This window comes from Corvus moneduloides, chromosome 14, assembly GCF_009650955.1.
Source record: "Corvus moneduloides isolate bCorMon1 chromosome 14, bCorMon1.pri, whole genome shotgun sequence".
Lineage (NCBI taxonomy): Eukaryota > Metazoa > Chordata > Aves > Passeriformes > Corvidae > Corvus > Corvus moneduloides.
Window position 1 is genome coordinate 15,992,508 of NC_045489.1, and position 19,561 is coordinate 16,012,068.

General features: G+C 42.0%; 1 protein-coding gene across 6 annotated transcripts in view; it reads right to left on the reverse strand.

Annotated features, from left to right (window-relative positions):
- HTR2C (5-hydroxytryptamine receptor 2C) overlaps window positions 1-19,561 on the reverse strand; it is a 263,054-nt gene that overhangs the window by 22,487 nt on the left and 221,006 nt on the right. For 5 of the 6 annotated variants that reach the window (XM_032124099.1, XM_032124096.1, XM_032124094.1 and 2 more), the window contains one exon: window positions 16,235-16,877. In XM_032124099.1, the coding sequence (XP_031979990.1) occupies window positions 16,235-16,619 (385 nt within the window). In that variant the 5' untranslated portion in view covers window positions 16,620-16,877. Of the gene's footprint in view, window positions 1-16,234; window positions 16,878-19,561 lie in introns of those variants that run through there. The other variant, XM_032124098.1, reaches the window with a different exon arrangement.

The window sequence follows — 19,561 nt, forward strand, 5'->3', positions numbered from 1 at the left end:
TGATTTTAAATCGCCCCTTTCCTCTGAGCAACAGATTTGTCAGTTAGTGTGACAATCCAACTTGTAAAACCACATAATACGATGTTAAGGATTTGCATTACTGCAAGCATTTTGTGCACAACTTGTTACTAATTAAAACTGATCACTTCCCTGAGTCTACCACAAAAGACTTGAAGTTGGAATGTGATTTAAGCTGAGATTATGGTGCTTCTCTACCACAGCGTTTACAGCCTATAAAATGCCCAATTTTTGTCAAACCATTGCATGAGGACACATAAGAGTCAACTCAGCACAGCTTTTCTTACACTTCCAAAGATTTAGAAACATGTCAGACTAAGCTAACACATGTACCTCCATCCTCATATCCAGAAATTCAGGTGATACTCCTCATCCAAAAAGAAAACAAACAGGCAGAAACAACAATCCTGGCTGTCTCTGACAAACGCAAATACACAGTTTTGAATCCTAAGAAGGTCTGTGTTGAAAACAGCAGGGCAGGGCAAGTGATCCCCTTTCCCATAACAGTGTTTTAGCATGTGGGCCCTATTTCTGGTGGGTAACATCAGAGAAAGTGAAACTTAACATGTGACCGCCCTCTGGGTACAGTTGTACTCCTTTGAGTTTTGCAGAAATTGTAGGCCTATTGTAAGTTCCATTAACATGAAGTAGAAGTTTAATTTAACATGGATAAATGAAGCGTGGGCGTGCTGATATATCAGAAAGAATACTATTACCCAGAAAATTATAGTGGTCTCATGAGGTGGTAAAGGAAACTAAAGAAATTATATTTAGTTAAGTTATACCATTGGGGGTTTTGATAGGCTTGTTTTTGCTTTGTAATCAAGTGCAACATTATTTTATTATCATGGTTACACTATTATTACAGTGTAATCTTGCACTTGATTACAAATCAAACCCAGTGATAACTACAATAATAAAATAATGTGTTAACATAGTAATCCAGCAAAACAGAATAGAATAGGTGCTGTTCATCAGGCACAGCATCGCCAGCCAGTCAAGGGAGGGCATTGTCCCACTCTGCTCTCACCAGGGAGGCCTGACCCCAAGTGCTGGGGACAGTTTTGGGTGCCGCAAGAAGGGGAGACTGAGGACAGACCTTGCTGGGGTCTGCAGCTTCCTCATGAGGGGAAGAGGAGGGGCAGACACTGATCTCTTCTCTGGTGACCAGAGACCGGACCTGAGGGAACGGCCGGAAGCTGAGTCAGGGCAGAGTTAGGTTGGATATTAGGAAAAAATTCTTAACCCAGAGGGTGGTTGGGCACTGGAACATGCTGCCCAAGGAAATAAGCACAGCCCCAAGCCTGAGAGAGCTCAAGGAGCATTTGGACAATGTCCTTAGGCACATGGTGGGATTGTTGGGATGTCCTGTGCAAGCCAGGGGTTGGACTCAATGATCCTCATGGGTCCTTTCCAACTCATAGGATATTCTAAAATTCTAAATGTTTTCTTAAATTTCACAAATACAAATGAATAATATGAGTGCTGTAGCATAATTAGCTACTCCCAAGATACAAGAAACACCTATCTGAATATGGACTAGAAAAAGCTTGGAAAAATCATTATGGAAAGTATATAAAGTAAGGTGCAAAAAGTATATTTAAAGGACTTCATCTTGAAAGTTGTTTTTCCTGTATTCATGCTTGTCAACATCAGCTTGCTGTGGTATATCAATCAATTAACCTTGTTCTGCTGCTGCGCTTCTTCGATGGACACGGCCAGCTAGATTTGAACAAGAGAGACACTGCTCTTGGCTTCTCCTGTGCTAAAATGCAATCTCTCTCTCTCTGTTATTTTCAAATTGACTGACCAGAAGAAATCAACAGAAGTCCAACTGGCAAATTCAAAATTTTACCCAACAAACCCAAAATTTAAATAGTGGAGCGAGAAGTAATTACCATTCAGAGCAAACGTGCAGACAGAAGGGCAGAGCTCTGCTGCCTCCCAGAACCAGCCATCAATATTCATGGATGTCAGACACGCATTTCCAGTCTCCTGCATCCCAGTGGGTGCCAAATAGGTATGGTAAAAGCCTGTCATACAATTTCCATATCTCAACAACACTGAGACCTTTCCATACAGCTGCTGCCTCTGATTGAGGATGGAAATAGACGTTTATAAAAACAAGTGAAACGCCCAAAACTTACCAAAAATAAACACATTGCAAAACAAATTACACATCAGAAGATGGAGAGGTGTTGGTCAGAATAACAACTGGTCTGTCCTGATAACTGCTGCACAGCTGGAGAAGTGAGGCTCTCACCAATATGTCAACAGGAATGGAAATCAAACCACCCAAAAAAACAACCATGAATCAACAGAGCCTTATCAACCATCCTGCCTTGCCCATCAAATCTCACACCTAAGAGCTGATAGAGGAACACTTCATGTTTGCATATTACTCATTGAACTTTCTAGTCCTGAACCTTTTTCATCTAGGAAGCAAGACAGCATCTTGGAGGAGAGATTCACTCACTGAACCCGCTGCTGTCACTGTGCTTATCAGACTGCCTGCAGGAATAGTAAACTTTTCCAACAATAAAACTTATTACAACCAGAAAACAGGGAGACTGGAAAAATGGCATATATATTTGAAATTAATGCATAAAAACAAAATTTTGGCATAGCATGTATTTTTAATCACAGCCTAGGCTCCATGACAGGCTCATGCACAAATTCCCCACATGCTATTAGCATCTTTAATGACAATTTTGGCAGAATAGCCAGTAAGGATCCATTCTGTTTCTCTTATAAATTGTCCATTCAGGAAAAGATTGTATTTTGTCAATGAGGCAGTGTGCAAAATAGTACAAGGCAGAACAATTGGCATGTGGCCCCTCTTCCATCTATGTAATTTTCATTTAATTTCCATGCAAGCAGATGAATCACATCAGAGCCTGTTTCCCAGCATGTGCTGATAAAACACAAAGTAGGAACTTATTGCTACCCTCACTGCTAGGTCTCAGGGAAGTGAACTAACTTATGAGGGTATTTTAATGAATAATGGACAACTCTAGAACCAGAATTTCAAGGAATATGTCATGTGAATTGGATAGAGAGAGTAAGATCATAATTTGCTGAGTAGAATTTAACGATATCAATTCAAGTGATGAATGGGAAAGGAAGTAGAACAAAAAAGTAAATTCGGAGTTAATTGACCCAATCCTGGAAACATTCATAATTTAAACAAATGTGTTACACTGGGATATTTGTCTTACAACCTATTCAAGAGCTTTCTAGAGATTTCACCTCACTTCTCTGTATTTCTTTCCATTTTGTGTAAAGCAGCTGTCTATGTATGTTTTGGCCTGCATAATGGCAGTGATTTTTCCCATATTTTTGAGCAAAAGGCTGAGCTGGCCCACCACATGCACCTCTTCTAAAAATGCAGCAGTCTATTGATGAGGTCCTGGCATGTCACCAGCACTCAGGCTGAGCCCTTAAGGCAAGAAATTATGATATTACTGCATTCATCACATAAAGTTGCCATACGCTAAAAAGAAATCACACTCCTTTTCACAAAACGCTTCCCATAACCTAAGACAGTAAAAGCACTAAATACGATAAGAGGTACACAAATACAACAGCAAAATGCAGATGAGGCACCCATCTGCATCCAACAGCAAACTTCCTGAGTGACGAGAGGAAACAGCCTCAAGCTGTGCCACGGAAGGTTTAGGTTGGACGTTATGAAAAATTTCTTCATGGAAAGGGTGGTCAAGCATTGGAAAAGGCTGCCCAGGGAAGTGATGGAGTCACTGTCACTGGCAGAGCTCAGAAGATATGAGGATGTGGTGCTTAGGGATGTGGTTTAGTGGTGCCACTGACAGAGTCAGGTTAATGGATTGATTTGATCATCTCCGAGGTCCTTCCTAACCTGAATGACTCTATGAACGCAGACTGAAGGAGGATAAAACAGATTTTTAATGTTAAGTCCAGAGAGAGAACAGAAACACAGCTGACCAGCCTCGGAGTTTTGGGTTTTCCCTCAGGTTCTCTGCTCTCTGCAGCTGCAGCCAGCACAGGAAAATGAGCCATATGTTAATGTTTACAGAAGACTGCAATAGGACCATTCCTGGAAATCATAGCTGCTCCTTGACAAGTGTGGAGAAACACATTCTACTGACTATTTCCTCAGCCCAATTTCTCTCTGCTGAGGTTAGCAAGAAGAGAGCAAGTTCTCAGCATGAGATAATATGTCCTAGATACTTGGAAGTCTTGCTAGATTTAGCTGCAGTCACCTTCTAGGAAGGAAAACAAGGGGTTTGTGGGTAAGAGAAAACAGAAGTAGAAGCAATAACTGGTGTGGGGTGTTCAGGATGGGCAGAGTGGCTGAAGCTATTGAGATGAACTCCTCTGTCACAGCTCACCTGTGATCACAACTGTGTCTTAAACTTTAGGTCACAAATTGCTTGCAAGTAGAGAATATTTTATTTCTCACTCCACTAATGTTTGGGTAAGGATTAAGAGGAGTTGCTAGTCTTTCAGTCAGGTACAGGCAGCTCCCTTGCACACTGAGGTGCTGGGACGCCAGGCTCTGTGGTGTGGTTGGGGAGGCAGTGAACATTTTACTCATCTGTTCCTCATCTGCAGGTGAGGAACAGACAGGTAAATCTGTATGTACACTGACACAGACTAAAATTAACTCAATCTTGGTAAAATGTTTGCAATCCTAGTTAAATCCTTTCTCTTGATCTTAAAATTTTAGGAATGGGGATGAAACACACCCAAGGAGGACTCTGGTTGGCTGTCTCTCACATGGCTCCAGTGCCTGGAGCTGGTGCTGTTCTTACTTTCAGATGAGGCTAAATCTGTCTGTGGCTAACACATAACCTGTCTTCCTTTTATTTGGAATCTCCATGATCTGACTGGTGCCTTTATGAAGCACCAAATTTACAGATGGAAAGTTTATCATCATAGGGTCTTTCTTTTTATACATAACAATTCCAGCTTTCTCATTATCTTGTATCAATTTCTGGTTTGCTACAGAGCATGTGAGGTTATATTTCTTTTCAACCAAACTCATAAAAGTTAATTACAATGAGGCAATGCACTTACAAAACTACTACTGGATCTAACAGGCTATCGTCATAAAAAGTAAATAAAGATTCATGCATTTTAAAGCACATTTAGCTTCACTGATCTAGAAGCAAATTGGGCATGAGAAGATTGCACTGATGGCATTAAAACTGCTGCTGTATTTAAATTGACATCAGTAAAACAGGGATCTATAAAACAGGAATGTAACTATACACACTCCAGATTTTGGGGGCTTTACACTCCTGTGAGTTTTAAAACCTGTTGCATCTTCCAAAAATTTTGAGCAAAAGGATGAAATAAAAACTGTAATTGGATCTAAAACTTTATTTGCATTAAATAAAAACATTTAAATGAATGCCGTTCAAAATTATTCTAATGAGTCATTCTTGCACATAAAAGATTTATTTTGCATGGGCAACTCTCAATTTCACCAAGCAGGCAAGACAGACCCATCCAATTTAATGTCTAAAACATGAAAAATAGCTGCTTGATTGGATGCAGCACACAAGCTGTGGGTAAACTAGTGAAATATAAGGCTATATGTTCAACTACTATAATAGGATTTACTCCACTGAAATCATCTCAAGTACTTCAACATTTCCCTTCACCTCTCAGGAGCAGGCAGGGCAAAGGTGGACTCTGCCAGCTTCTTCTCCACATTTGTAGAGGTAGAATCCAAGGAAGCATCCTGTCTGAGATGCCTGGGGGATGGCTTGTGGCTTGTGCTTACCTAGAACTGCTTCCATGGTGTGCTCTGGGGTGACACCACATCTCCAGTTGAGCTGTGGAGCTGGCAGTGCTGCAAAAATCTTGTCCCCACTTACCAAGAGCACATTGAGGCTTTGGTACCTAACCTGCTCTGCAGCCTGCTCTCATTGCCACTTAGCTTCTGGCTTGGTTTCAGATCCCATCTCAAACAGGGTAGAGATGATGGGCCCAACTGACCCAGTGATGACTTCTTGAGCCCTGGTAGAGACGTAAGAGGGGAAATTCTGGTAACAGGTTTCACTGGATACATCTGAAAAGGGAAAGCAGCCCAGTTTATCAGCTTTTGAGGGGAAGTTTCAAAGCACATTTGCCTCTTGCAAAGTACAAAGGTGAATGGAGGCTCTGCTTTTTTCACACTGCACTGTTAGGATTTTCTGTTTAAAAACTGCCTTTTGCAATAAATTTAAGGGTTTTGATTTTGTAATAAGTTGTTCAGAGATTTGTCCTGGCTTTCTCTTGCTGCACACTGAAAAACACATATTTTGTCCTCAACGTCCCCAAAGAAGGCAGCTGAAAGGAAAGAAGCTCTGGAAAATGGAAGATATGACTGCAGCAGCTCAGTGTCTTAATAATACTTGGTAGCAAACAACAGCCCACAAGAAGTCATAAAGTTCTTTTCAACCTTGCATTTCTGTGGGATCAGTAAACTCCTCTTGTGATCTTCGTGATTTCATTTTCTTATTTGAGTTATGTCACTCAGCACAATATTTTTCTAAGGTGACTTTGCTTCCACTATCTTTTAACTATTTTTGGTTTATAACATAACCAATGAAACAAACAAAAACCCCTCAACAGTCTCAGCCAACCCAAAAGAGAGGAATTCGCTCCTTTTGCAGCAGGAAAAGCAAAACACAAGCGCCTTAGGGAGAACCAGCCTCACCAAACCAATCACGAGAAACTTTTCATGCCAAACCACATTAAGCAAATAGAGGCCCACAGAAACACACTTTAGAACCAGGCCCTGCACAGACCAGGAGCACATTTCAGCACTGAGCAGAAGGCTTCACACTGTGCAACTCTGGGTCACCTCACCTGGACAAAAGCCAGCTCATTTCTCTTACCTGTATGTTCCATAAAGCTCTAACAGGAGACTGGCTCGTGCTTTGGACGAAGGTGCTGAAACCTAAACAGCAATGGCATGAAAGGAGCTGCATTGCAGTGGCAGAAGAGATTTCCTCAGACTCAGAGAAGAGCAGCAAAACACCTCAGACCCTTCTCAGCTGAAGGATGCTGCTGCTGTCACGCCAAGAACCTTAGTCACGGCCAGGCAGGGAGTAAAGAGGTTGGAGGAGACAGAAAATTGCTCTGGCAAAAGTGTTAGCCTCTCTGAATGTCCTGTCAATGCTCCTGTCAATTTAGAATAGTCAGAATCTCCCCTCATGCATTTTGTAGGAAGCCATTCCCCAGGACCCCCATGCTTACCTGCAGCCTGCTGCCACTGAGCAAAAAAAAGGAGGAGCAATCCATCTAGAAAACAAAATCTAAGGCGTTCCGTAGCATTCCTGTTTCTCGTTTTTCCATATTTAGGAGAAACTTGAGGTGTCACTTTAAATCTCAGAAATATGGCCTCATGATTCCACGCAGGTTATAATAACTGGTTTTGTTCAGGCCTTTCTGCAAGAGGCTCTGTCTGCAAAAAAACCCCTGTCAGACCCCTGGGGCAAACAATGAGTCTCTGCAGTATCCCTTGGCAAGCTGTGAAAATCTGGGCTACAAGCACATTTTCCATGTTTGTTCCGTGTTTGTTCCGTGAAAAGGGCCAGGATTAACTCCCAGTCTGGCAGTGCTGCCACGTGCCAAGACTGTGGCTCACACATATCTGACCTGCCCGGTGCCAGGCTGGGCTGCTGGCACAGACCCCTCATTCCCTGAGGTGCATCCTGCTCTGGAGTGCACACCCTGGAGTTTTGGGATGCTCTGCTCCTCTCTAGAGGGATGTTATTTATCTAAATCTAACATAATCTCACTCAAAGGGAGCGAAATCAGTACGTTTTATCTCAGCCAACAGAAAGCAGCCATGCAGCCTTCTCTGTGACCAGCCCCCACGATGGAAGCTACCAGAAACAGAAGCTGCTGGAAGTGTTTGTGCTCTGTTCATCTGCGCTGGACTGAGCTGAGCAGCCTGAGCTCCATGGGCAGCAGCATCATCCCTGGCAGATCACAGGCTAACAGCCCCATTAACCCACAGCAGGCAGAGGAGCTGGTTGCTTAACAGCAAGGGGTTTAGAGGAGCAAAAAAAGCATGTTTACAAATGTGGTATGTTTATTGTTCTCTCATGTTTTCTCCTAATGCTGGTAGATTGACAATCTCCTCTTGTCAATGGGAACAAACGGAGCAAAGGCAGTAAAGAATATCTCTGCCTATTCGAAGAAGCCAGCCAAAGTCAGAGCTGGATGATATACAGGTGGCACAGAGGGAAGAAATAACAAGAAAGAGGCAGGTGGTAAAAAAATGAAATAGCAACTGTTCTTCCTTTTTATCTGACAGCAGAATTTGGTCTTCAGAGTCCTATAAACGAATGCTCCAAAATGTGGATTATAGCTGAGCTCAAATGAGTCACAAGGAGCTGGCACAAAACTGCCAGGCCCTACCCACAGCAGTAAGCAAGGTGCCATTGAAACTCTCTCTGAAGGCTGGCATTGATTTATTCTGGTGAAAATTATCTTTGCACCACAAAGCCTTTGCTGCGTCATCCAGAGCTCAGCAGTAGAGGAAGCGAGATCAGAGACCTAAGGCAAGGGGTCCTCTGCATTCCTCCTGGAAATAAGAAAAGACTTGCCATGTGCAGATGGCCCTGAGCAATGGGCAAGAAGTTGTAGGGAACAGCTCCTGTGTGAGATGGCGGGGAGCTCAGGAAGAGCAGCTGGCATCACTGTCAGATGGACACACTGAGCCCTTTCCTCAGAGGAAGCTGCTTGCTGACCACAGAAAGCAGCTCCTGTTTCCCACAGGCTCCAGAGAGCTGCCCAGTTCATGGCACACACCAGCAATCTGCAGACTGGATCTCACAGCTCCACGGCCCTGGAGTGGCTTTTGCTGTTTGAACACGCTGGATAGAATTTGAGCTTCCCAGCAGTGTTACAGGGTTGGAAATTCATTTTCATTCAGCATTAGAATAAATGTGAAAGTTATCTGATTTTTGCAAGAAGAGTTACATTAAAAAATACATATTTTCAAGATAGAAATTCTAGTTTATGGCTTAAATTATAGTCTGATACACCCTAGTGATTACTGTGCTATTGGCTAAATTTTTAATTTTTTGCAACAGATCACCATAAAGCTGGCAGAATGGGGACTTGGGCTCCACATGCTGCAAAGAACTTCACCAGCAACAAGAACAACTCCATCCCTCTTCCAGCTTCCCAGGAGAAGTGCTGCAGACATGGATCCATTTCCACAGTTTCAATCAAAAATGCAATTAGACAAAACCACTCCAAACAGCTTTATTTGCCATGACATGTTCCTCGGGATGCTTCCAGAGCAGTAGCCAGAAAGAGCTCCTTATCTCCCACTTTCCCACAAGACATCAAATGGTGCATGGCAAAACAGAGTCCAGGCTCCCACGAGCTGCAGCAGAGCAGCTGCAGGGGAGAGGGGGCTGCACTGAGGAAAGCAGTCCCTTCCTAATGAAGCATCTAATGAAGAATAACACCATCCATTTCCAGGAGGAAAGTGCAGAGCAGAACACCTTGTGGAACTGACCTTCCTGTCCATGGCTGGGCAGGACAGGACATAACAAAGCTTTGCTGAGAGGCCAGGAGGGACATGTGCCCTTTTTATAGCCAGTTCTTAACCCCAGGTCACTCGTGCTGCCTCAGATAACACACAGCAGAGCAGGTAAGGATACCAAAATACCCCAGAGGCCAGGGGATAACTGCAGCTGGTTGCCCCCAGGAATTGTAGCCCCAAACACTTGCTCTGACTTTGGCCCCTACACCCTGGACACAGCAAAGAGCCTGGCCTGGGTCAGGGTTTGGGGCAGCTGCACACTCACATGGGCTGTAGGAAAGACTCAAAACATGCTGCCAGACAAACCTGGGGGATTGCTGGCACCAGGTGCTGCCTTGCTGTCCTTTCTAGTGGGGCACAGGGCTCTGAGGATGCAATTCAGGTGATGCTTGGGGTGCACTACCAGCAGGCACTGCCTGCTCCTCTCAGATGTATATTCCTGGTTGTCACATCCTGCTTAACATGATAATACTGCAGATTTCCAGCTGCTGTTGCAGCACAGATGCCTGCTAAGGAAGGGACAGACTTGTCCTGAGGGAGAGAAAAGAGCATCCATACAGAAGACTTATGGCAGGTCCCTTGGAATTTTTTAGGAGGAATTTACAATGCAAGCCAAGGTTTTACTAAAATCTGAATTTTTATGGGGCCTGTTCTTACTACATTAAAAGTGACAAGCTTCCTAGATGTGTCTGTACAGGTGCAGCACAAGGAGAAAAACCAGCTCAGTTACCAATAAGTACATGACCATCTGCCCAAAGAAGTGATAGCAGGTCAAGTGCTGAACACTGTTATAATTTAATCTACCAGAAGACAGACAGATCTAACACCTGCAGGTGTTAGAAATGAGGAAAAACTGCTTTCCAGAAGATCCAAGCACACTCTGTAGCTCTTCCTGCTCTACCCAAATTTGGGTTGAGACACTGTTCAAAAGACAACTACAACTCCAATTAGTACTTTAACATAATTAAAATAAACCTCCAAATTGACAAGAGACTGTTTGCAGGCACCAGAGACTTCCCTGACTTGCTTCCCTGAACGTGTACAACTTATTTATGGACTGCTCCATTGCTTGCAAGTCTTGTAACCAAAATCCATTCCCAAAAGGAGAAATTCAGTAGAAAGCAAGACAAGATACAAGCTTGACCAGGAAAAATTTCACTGTCCCCTTCCCAGAGCAGAACCTCATCATCAGTGCTGTGTGTCTTGTTTTATGTAGCACGGCTGCAGCTCATCATGGAGGAGGTGGAGATGACCCATCTCCAGTTTTATGGGCTGCCCAGTTTTGGATCTTTCTCCTAATCTGATGAGGACTAAAACTTCAATAGGGGTTGGAAAGGCATGTATGAGGAAGCCCTTACAGTTAAATGAATGTTGCCAGGCAAGAGGAACAATCAGTACAAGTGTTACTGGTGACATTTTACTTGGTTGAAAATAAAAACTGCTTTAAGCACTGTGTCTGTATCAGGGTGGGGGTGCCCACATAAACAGCTTAACTGCATCCATGGTTTTACACCGTTTCTGTTTCCTCTTCACTCCTGGTCAACCCTCAGCACTCCTTCATCAGGGCTAACCAGCTGGGTTTTGGGTTTTTAGCATAGTTACTCTAAGACTGCAACATGCCTCTAGAAGAGTGTCCAGCAGATTTTTCTATTAAATTAATTGAGACCAAAGGAAAGACATGGAAAGGAATTGAAAAAATTCATGTTAATTTGCTAATTTCATATGAAATCTTTATCTCAATGGAGAATATTGCACTAGAGCCATACACAACCTGCCTGTCGAGAAAGTCCTGGGGATGGGGAGGCTGCATGGGTGAACAAGTGAAATTTCATCAGCTAGGAAAAAAAAAAATCAAGTTCAAATGAGTGTATCCATCTCATATTGGTGCCATTTTATTTCTCATCTCTCATAACAAAAGAATAAAAAATCTTGAAGAGATTTTCAGACAAGGCATCACTAAAAACATGCATCAAAATAATGAGAAGGAGTAACAAAAGGCTAGAATAAGTTAAATTGCTGTGACAATTTTTAAAAGAAATTCTGCCTTAGTAAGACTAAAGATGACTTTAAAGTACTACAGAGCACTGTGGTCTTTCCTTCAAAGTGCTTTGCACTGCTCAGATGATGAGACTTTCTTCACTCATCTGGCTTCCAGTCTTTATTGTCCAACATCAAAAGTGTAACGAAAAAAAGTAAAATAAACTAGATAAAAAGCCAGTTATAAAGTATGGATAACCTCAGACAAAATCAGAAATGAAACTGAGAGGAAATTTATGTGTGTGGAGCAAATCCAGCTTTCAATATGACAATTAAATCTCTGACTCAAATGTTTTCGGAAGAGGATGATGCAAATATAGGTTTAATAGATTTAATCACTGCTGAGAAAAGGTGTGGAGCATCCCTCCCTCCTCTTGACAGGTATCACCACCCTCTCCAGTCCCGAGCTCCTGTGCTGATTTCAGCTCTTCAGCCTTTGACTCTCACCTGACCAGAAGCCATCAGTTTTCCACCAATGCAAGCCAAAGCTGTGTGAGTTCCTAATGCTATTTCCAAATGTGATCAAGCAGAGAACCATCATATGGTGCCAAATTTTCAATGGCTCTGAAAAATCCTGCAAGTTAACATCTAGCTGCCTCGAGATATTTTACAACCAGGGACCCATCTTCAATGAGATACAGAGAGTATCTATTTAGTATTCCCTCCCTCCTCTCACTCTAAGCACAATTTAAACCTTGAGTAGCTGAAAAGAAGCTGTTCTATGGATTCAGGGCACACCATACAGAGCTTTCTTTCCCAACAGCAACACAGATACACCACAACTTAATCCCATTTGTCACATCAGGTGAACAGGCAGTTGTTCATGTGGAGAAAATTCAGTAGCAGGACACTCAATATCTCAACTAAAGTTTCCTATGTATCTAATAATCTGGAAAGAGGGTGAATAATGATGTAGTAGGTTTTCAGATTTCACAGAATTATTTAGGTTAGCTGAGGTTACAAGAAAGCTTAAGGACTTGGAAAGAGAATAAATGCTGCTGGGTGAGCACACAGTGTAGGCAACCTGTGGATCCTACTGATGGCAAAAAAAACCCCTAATACATCCAGTTGGATATAAATTTCACTGGACACATCCCAGGTACAAGGTGTCATTGGAGAGAAAAAAATAGTCCCATTTCTGAATTTATGACACAGATAATGCAAGCAGTGTAGGAGTTTCCATTCACTCACACCCTAGCAGAAGAATAAAATGTAGTGGTTACTCAGCACAAACAGAAACACTACGCATTTAAATCTAAAAGGAAGAAATAATAATTTCTGAAAGTAATGCAGCTGTCAGCTGGAACTTAGTGCAGTCAAGATGCATTTAAACCCATGACTTGGTATGATCTTTAAAATGATCAGTTCTAGATACCTGAATGTCACATCAGAGTGCTGAACTGCACTGCCTCCCCCCATCTGCAGGGAAATCTACATCAAAGTCTGCCCAAGTGCTCAGCACATCACCACACGATAATGATGGCAATTATCAATAATAACAATAATGTGGTTGTAACGCTGCTCTGGCAGCTGGGGCTGATGAATGCTGCATCCAGTACCAGCCCCCCTGGAAGCTGCATCAGCCACCAGCACCACAAAGGGAAGAGAGAGCCTGCACTGGGAGTCACAGAGGGGACGGCTGGCCGCTTGTTGGCCACACCCTGGCAACTTGCTGGCAGCTGTGAACCTTCTGCAATAGAACCAAGAAAGCTCTGTATCCTCTGCAGTGTCCACTCAGCTCAGCTGACAAGATTCTCTTGCAGTCCTTCACCAGCACAAGCAGAGGAAGAGAAACCCTCCGTTTCTCGCTCATAAACACATGACACGATGTAAACCCACTGCTGCTTGTCCCTAAAGCCCTCAGAGGTGAGGAAACAACCTCAGTCTGTTGTCAGAATCTCCTCCATGTGCAAGATACCTGATGCCCTATCATATCAGTATTTTTAATTAAAATCAGGCATTTCTCCATTGAGATGAAGCTGTGTACATTTCTCATTTACTCTGCCCAAAGCACCCTTACTAATTAGCACACTAATTTGCTTAGTTCTTTAGGAATTACATGCCAGGGAAAATGTTCTTGGTTGTCAAATGCAACTCATCGATTACTGTAAGACTCTTAAGAAAGACTAATTGATAAATATATCTGAGCCCTGATTAATGGGTGAAAAATCCATCATGCTGCATCCTGCTGTCCCTTCCTTTATAAGACTCTTGAATTAACTTACAACTTGATTTTTTCCTACTTTTAATTAAGAAAACCACCAAAAACCAGAAGTATTTGTGGAGGGTGTCTATTCAATTTTCTGGTTATGCTTGAAGTGAAATCTACTTCATTTACCTTATTAGCCCAAAAGTAAGGAAATGAGCCTACTCTGTCAATTAGAATTTATCTTTGGGGCTGAGGGAGCTGATGTGGAAACTTGAAAGTAATTTCTTCATTCTCCTATTTGTTATATGTATTTTTAAAGGTTTCTCTCTGATTACATAAATTAAAAGTGACTTCTACAAATCTGGAAGAGGTGTGCTGCATATACTTCTCAGTACAGCATATGGCAGCCTTTGTAACAGCCCAGAACAAGATTATGTAGAATATATAGAATGCACAAGGTAAAATATACAGAGTAAAAATGACTGAACATTCACAGTTATGTTTCCAAGCAGTAACACTCTCCCTGCTCAGTCCATGGCCAGGCACCCCAGTTACCCTCATGAGAATTCTGCTGGTGTAAGAATATTTCCCCCTTTTTTGCTTCCACAATTTAATAGCTTAAACACAATAGCTTAAATAATATAAAAAAATTTATTTCACTGGGGTCCTACTCAAATCAATCCACAAGTTCCTCTGAGTTCCATTTTTCCCCAAATGGAACTTTTCTTCTTCCTCCTCTCACAAAGCCTGAAGGCAACGTGCCTGCTTTGGTGCCAGAACCCGGCACTGCCCCAACAACCTCTTCATTTCTCAAAGTATTTCCACAAATCTTCCATGTCTGTCCTGAAATTACAATTTTTGCCAAAAAAATCTACATGGTGCTGTTTGTGGAGAAATGTTTGGGTTATCAGCAGCTAATACTGGCTCTCTGGCAAAAAAAGGGCAATAATTACAATGCCTCTTCAAATCAGAGGTATTTCCTTGCTGCTGAAGGGGTGGCATGCTTTACACCTTTAAACTACCTTAAGTAATCATTTTCTAGGCAGAACAGAAAATCCATTTCTATTACTTTCCAAAGACCTTGAAAGTATGTATGTAGGAAGACCACTTCCATAAATTCACCTTTTTAGAGTCACTGGCTAACACAGAATTTATGCAAGTGCAGGTCAGTCACATAATTCAGTATTTATATGCTCCCTTTCAAGCTCCCGGGGGCTGGAGTAAAATGCTAAAAATAAAATACACATGTTGTAATACACACAAGATTTAGAGATGGAACTATTCTGACAGTTCAAAATAAAAGATCTTTGTGCATAAGATCTCCACAGCTAGGCCTGCACCTAAATCACATATTGATTTAACTCACTGTAGACAAGTTATATAAGCTTTGGAATGATGTATGCTTGATCAATGTGTTTTAGGAATTAATCTCTGCCAGACTTACTCATTTAGGCAAGTGAAGAAGTCAGATAAATATCCCCACATTTTACTTTATAGGACAGTAAACCAATTTCTAATCAAATTTGTAAGTAAACAACATTATTTGTTTCCAAGAAATATTAATATTAAAATACCTTTCTAAGAAAATCTTAAAACAGACTTCAAAAATTAGTAAGTTTTATCTATGAAATACACACATTATAAAATTGATACGTGAGTATACAAACATGATGATCAAAGATACAGAGGCAAATGAAATACCCCTTTGAAATATCCAGGGATGGAGATTCCTAGCACCCCATTGAACAAAGGGATTTGGAGTCCCAGCCAGATGAAAGTTAGATATATTTGATATTTTACTTCTTTGAAGTGCTAACAGTGACTCCACACCTCAGTGCAGCAGCACTGCCTCACTTCATTGCAAACACATGGACCCTAATATGGGGAGAAATAAATGTTTACACCTATATAGGCAGGCCTCTGGGTGCTTCAAAATAGGGCATATTCTCAGGTTAGAGATAGGGAACTGAGGCACAGAAAGGCAAAATGACCCCCTGAAAGGTACAAATGCCAGGAGTGAAGGCTTTTATTTGAATGCCAAATCTACTAGGGCAAACCTCCTTTCTTATCCACGTTTTTTCTCAGATCTCACTGATCACAGCAGTGGGAACTCAAGGACAGATCCCGACCTGGCTTCAAGCTGGGTCGGTCATGAACACACACTCCTCAGATTTTCTATGAGCTCTTGTGTCCAAGCTCAGTCTTGGGGCAGTCCAACCAAAAGGTAAAAAGCTGACTTGCTGTCACAGATTCTCTCGGTGGCCTCAGCAATAGGAACCCCACAGCTGGACATTATTCACAGGTCATTTGTGGCAGCGTGGACACAATCTCTGCTCCCAGCAGAGACTGAACCTCAGCCCAGAGCCATGACCAAGTGCACACTGATACTCCCCAAGTTACCAGCACAGGGAAAATCGGGCACAACAGATTGCTGCAGCCTCAGGGGACTCCCTGCAAAAGCAAATATTCAAACTAGGAGGGAAGGCACTTACCGTACAGGACTGCAATGAGCGACACGGGCATGACCAGGATACCCACCAGCATGTCTGCTACTGCCAGTGACATCAGGAAGAAGTTTGTGGCATTCTGCAACTTCTTCTCCAAGGACACAGCCATAATTACCAATATGTTCCCCCCAATGGTCAGCAGGATGACAACCAAGATCAAGAGGGCTGGCCAATTCTTCTCCCTCACGGACATCCGAGAGACTTCGCCCTTCTCAGAGGCGTTGAGAGAATCAGATGTAGGCAAACTCTGGTTCAGAGTCAAATTGCTGCTTAAGGACCAAGCCATCAGACCACCATGCAAACTAAAATCCAGTGTAACAGACACTGTCGTTAAGCTGAGTAATATTCCAGTGCTACTTAAAGTGCTCATTGTCTGGGGCTGGTTTCTCTGTCTCTTAACCGTGCCTCAGGAACGATCCCTTTTCCAAGTTCCAGGTCCAAGGCAGATGCCGAACATCACAAAACCTGAGCCAGAAAATCATTTGATCTTCCATAGTGAAGTAAAACTTACAGAAGTTAGCGTGGAGCTCTTCTAGTTTCCTTGGGTGTGGTAGATGACGACCATTGACCAGCAACCTCAAGGGAAAGGAGACTTTGCAATCTCCGGCTGGTTTCCAAGTTCATCATTCTGAAAAGTAAAGGAGAAGGATATTCTTCACTGAAACCACATTATACACAACACCTTCTTTATTCCCCATGCAACTGCCATCCGTATTCTTCCCCTTCCTGCTGGCTAGGATGTTCTCCAGACTGCAAGCAATTTATCTGAAGGGTACAGACTATGCCTAGAACCATGGGGGAGAGAGGCAGAGAATCACATCAGTGTGCTCTGGCTGGTTAAAAGCCGATTATCACTAATTAAATGTTTTGTGAAACCTGAAAAAGCAAGTCTGAAAAGCAAAATATGTTTCAATTGATATCCACTTCACAGATACTCCGCTGCTGTGTAAAATAGTAATTGCACAAAATTCCAACCAATCCAGATAGCGCAGACAAGCACAGGGTAATCCATCACCTTAAATGGAAGGGCTTGGATATATTTTACCTATTCTGAGGTAAAATGAAGGTGTTGTAAAAACCCTCAGATCTTAATGACTAACTCTCTTACAAGAACAAATATTGTAGTTTGGTTTCTATTGGAAAATGAACGATGGATATGATGCAGCCCTATATGATCCTTCTGAAACAGACAACAGAGAGTTAAGAGAAAAGAAAGGACAAACTTTCATAAAAGCTGAGCACTTGTTTCTGCTTTTCATCTGGTTTTGTGCCACTGCTTCTTGCTGATCACAAGCACACAGCCAGGCCAGTAAACCTAATCCCAGCAGTCTGCTCCTCAGGACTACTGCCCCAACAGCCTCATCCCACACACGGGGTGGGGGACAGATTTCCTCACAGTATCTCACATGATTTGTGCTACTTCACAAAGTAGCTGACAAAGTGAGGGCAAGTCTGATTACAACCCCTGACTGCCCATGTAACACAGGCCAGAGAACATCATGCTGCTGCTTCTGAAGTCCCTCAGCCTCATGCATGGAGCTAATTTGGTAGATTAAATGTACTCTTGACTTCAGGCACATGTCTGCACCCACTGAAGCTAAGGGCATGTACTCCCAGTCCTGGTTAAATCACGTCCTCAGGAACTCAATAATTTTGACTGCCAATCCTGTAAAACTGATGAAAAACAGCAGCTTTGCTTTGCACTTCCACTGAATTGGAGTCAAGCTCCTAACAACCACACACAGCACAGGGCTAAAAGCACAGTAGGAAAGCTCTTAGCTGAGCAGTGGTATGGAAGTGGACCAGTAAGTAGAATAAAATCAATAGCAGGCAACTTCTTTTGAGCATATCCTCAACTTTTTGTGTAGCCCACAGGAAAAGAGCTGTTCTGTCACTGTTAAATAAATAATTAAATAAAAGCCAGATTTCAGCCCTTGAATGCACTGTGGCACATATCTGACATAGCAATTTGTTATCCAGGGATCAAAAGCTAGATGTAATTAATGAGATTACATTAGAGTTCATTTAAATAGGAAGTGCTCAGAATCCTATCATAAAATGTTTAACATTCATGAAGGTTTTGGAACCTTGCTAATGGGCTTTGTGCACAAAAATATTTCTTAAATGAGCAGAGCATACAATGAACCCAGATTTGCTTCTGCATTGTAGTTAATTACTCCCAGAGGGTCTCTAAACCTCATATTTAGGAAGAAGTTTTGCACGATAGGCACAGAAAATAATTTTGCAGCTGCACATGCAGATGAATGAGCAAGTGGTTACTGGACTGTTTATTCTTTCCAACTTAGCTGGCCTCAAAAAAAAAAGTCTCTAGAAAGTTTCTAAATACTTCAGAATATTTTTTCCCAAGCACAGCTTTTAATTCAAACCTCTGATGACAGTTTTTCCAAATCACCTTTCCACAATGAAGGAGACACTAGGCAGCCAAAGGATCATAGGCAGGACATACCTTAACTCTAGACTGTGAAAACAAACAAGCAAACAACCCCCAAACAAAACCACACCACAAAAAATAACTCCAAGATAAGGCTTCTGTATTAAAAGTGTCTATTTTTATAACTGCTCAGGTCTGAATACTGAAATGGTGAGTAGAGTCATTCACTCTCTCTTGCATTTTGCATATTCAGTTTGAAAAATCATGTGGGAATTTGACTACAGGAATTCTCAAGACTGGGCTCCACTGTCAGAATTAACTGTTTTATTGCTTTGCTAATACTCTTGTTCTTATTATTTTACACAGATCCTGGCTTGAAGTCATCAGTTTTCCATTTCACGGCATCCTTCAGTCTCCTCAAGGTAAAACTTTATGACTAATTCCTTCATCTACAGTCTTCTAAGCACACTGCTGTACCAGAAAAATAACTCACATTTTATTCATGGATTCTGCATTTATTTAATAACCATCTCCATAATTTTAAATTGAAACATGTGCCTATCACAGATTTTTTTCCAGTAGCTAACATCAAAGTACACATACTGAATTTTGTGGTCAATCATCAATTCCAGTTCAGTCTACTACTGACAGTCCTTAAAATTATAATTTAAACATTCAGCAAAACCAAGTTCTTTTTGATGCCACTCCTGCTTTCTGATAAAGTAAAATAATTCTTTCTTTTGGCACATTCTTTCCCTACAGTCTTTAAGTCCGATTTAGAATAAACCGAAGGTAGAAAAACATTTTTGTCTATCGAGAAACACATGAATTATTTAAAGCAGAGGTTGGTATGCTGGAGTTTTTGGATATTCCAGAAGGTTAAGTTGAAGGGAAACAAAAGCTACAGCAGTTAACGGGTC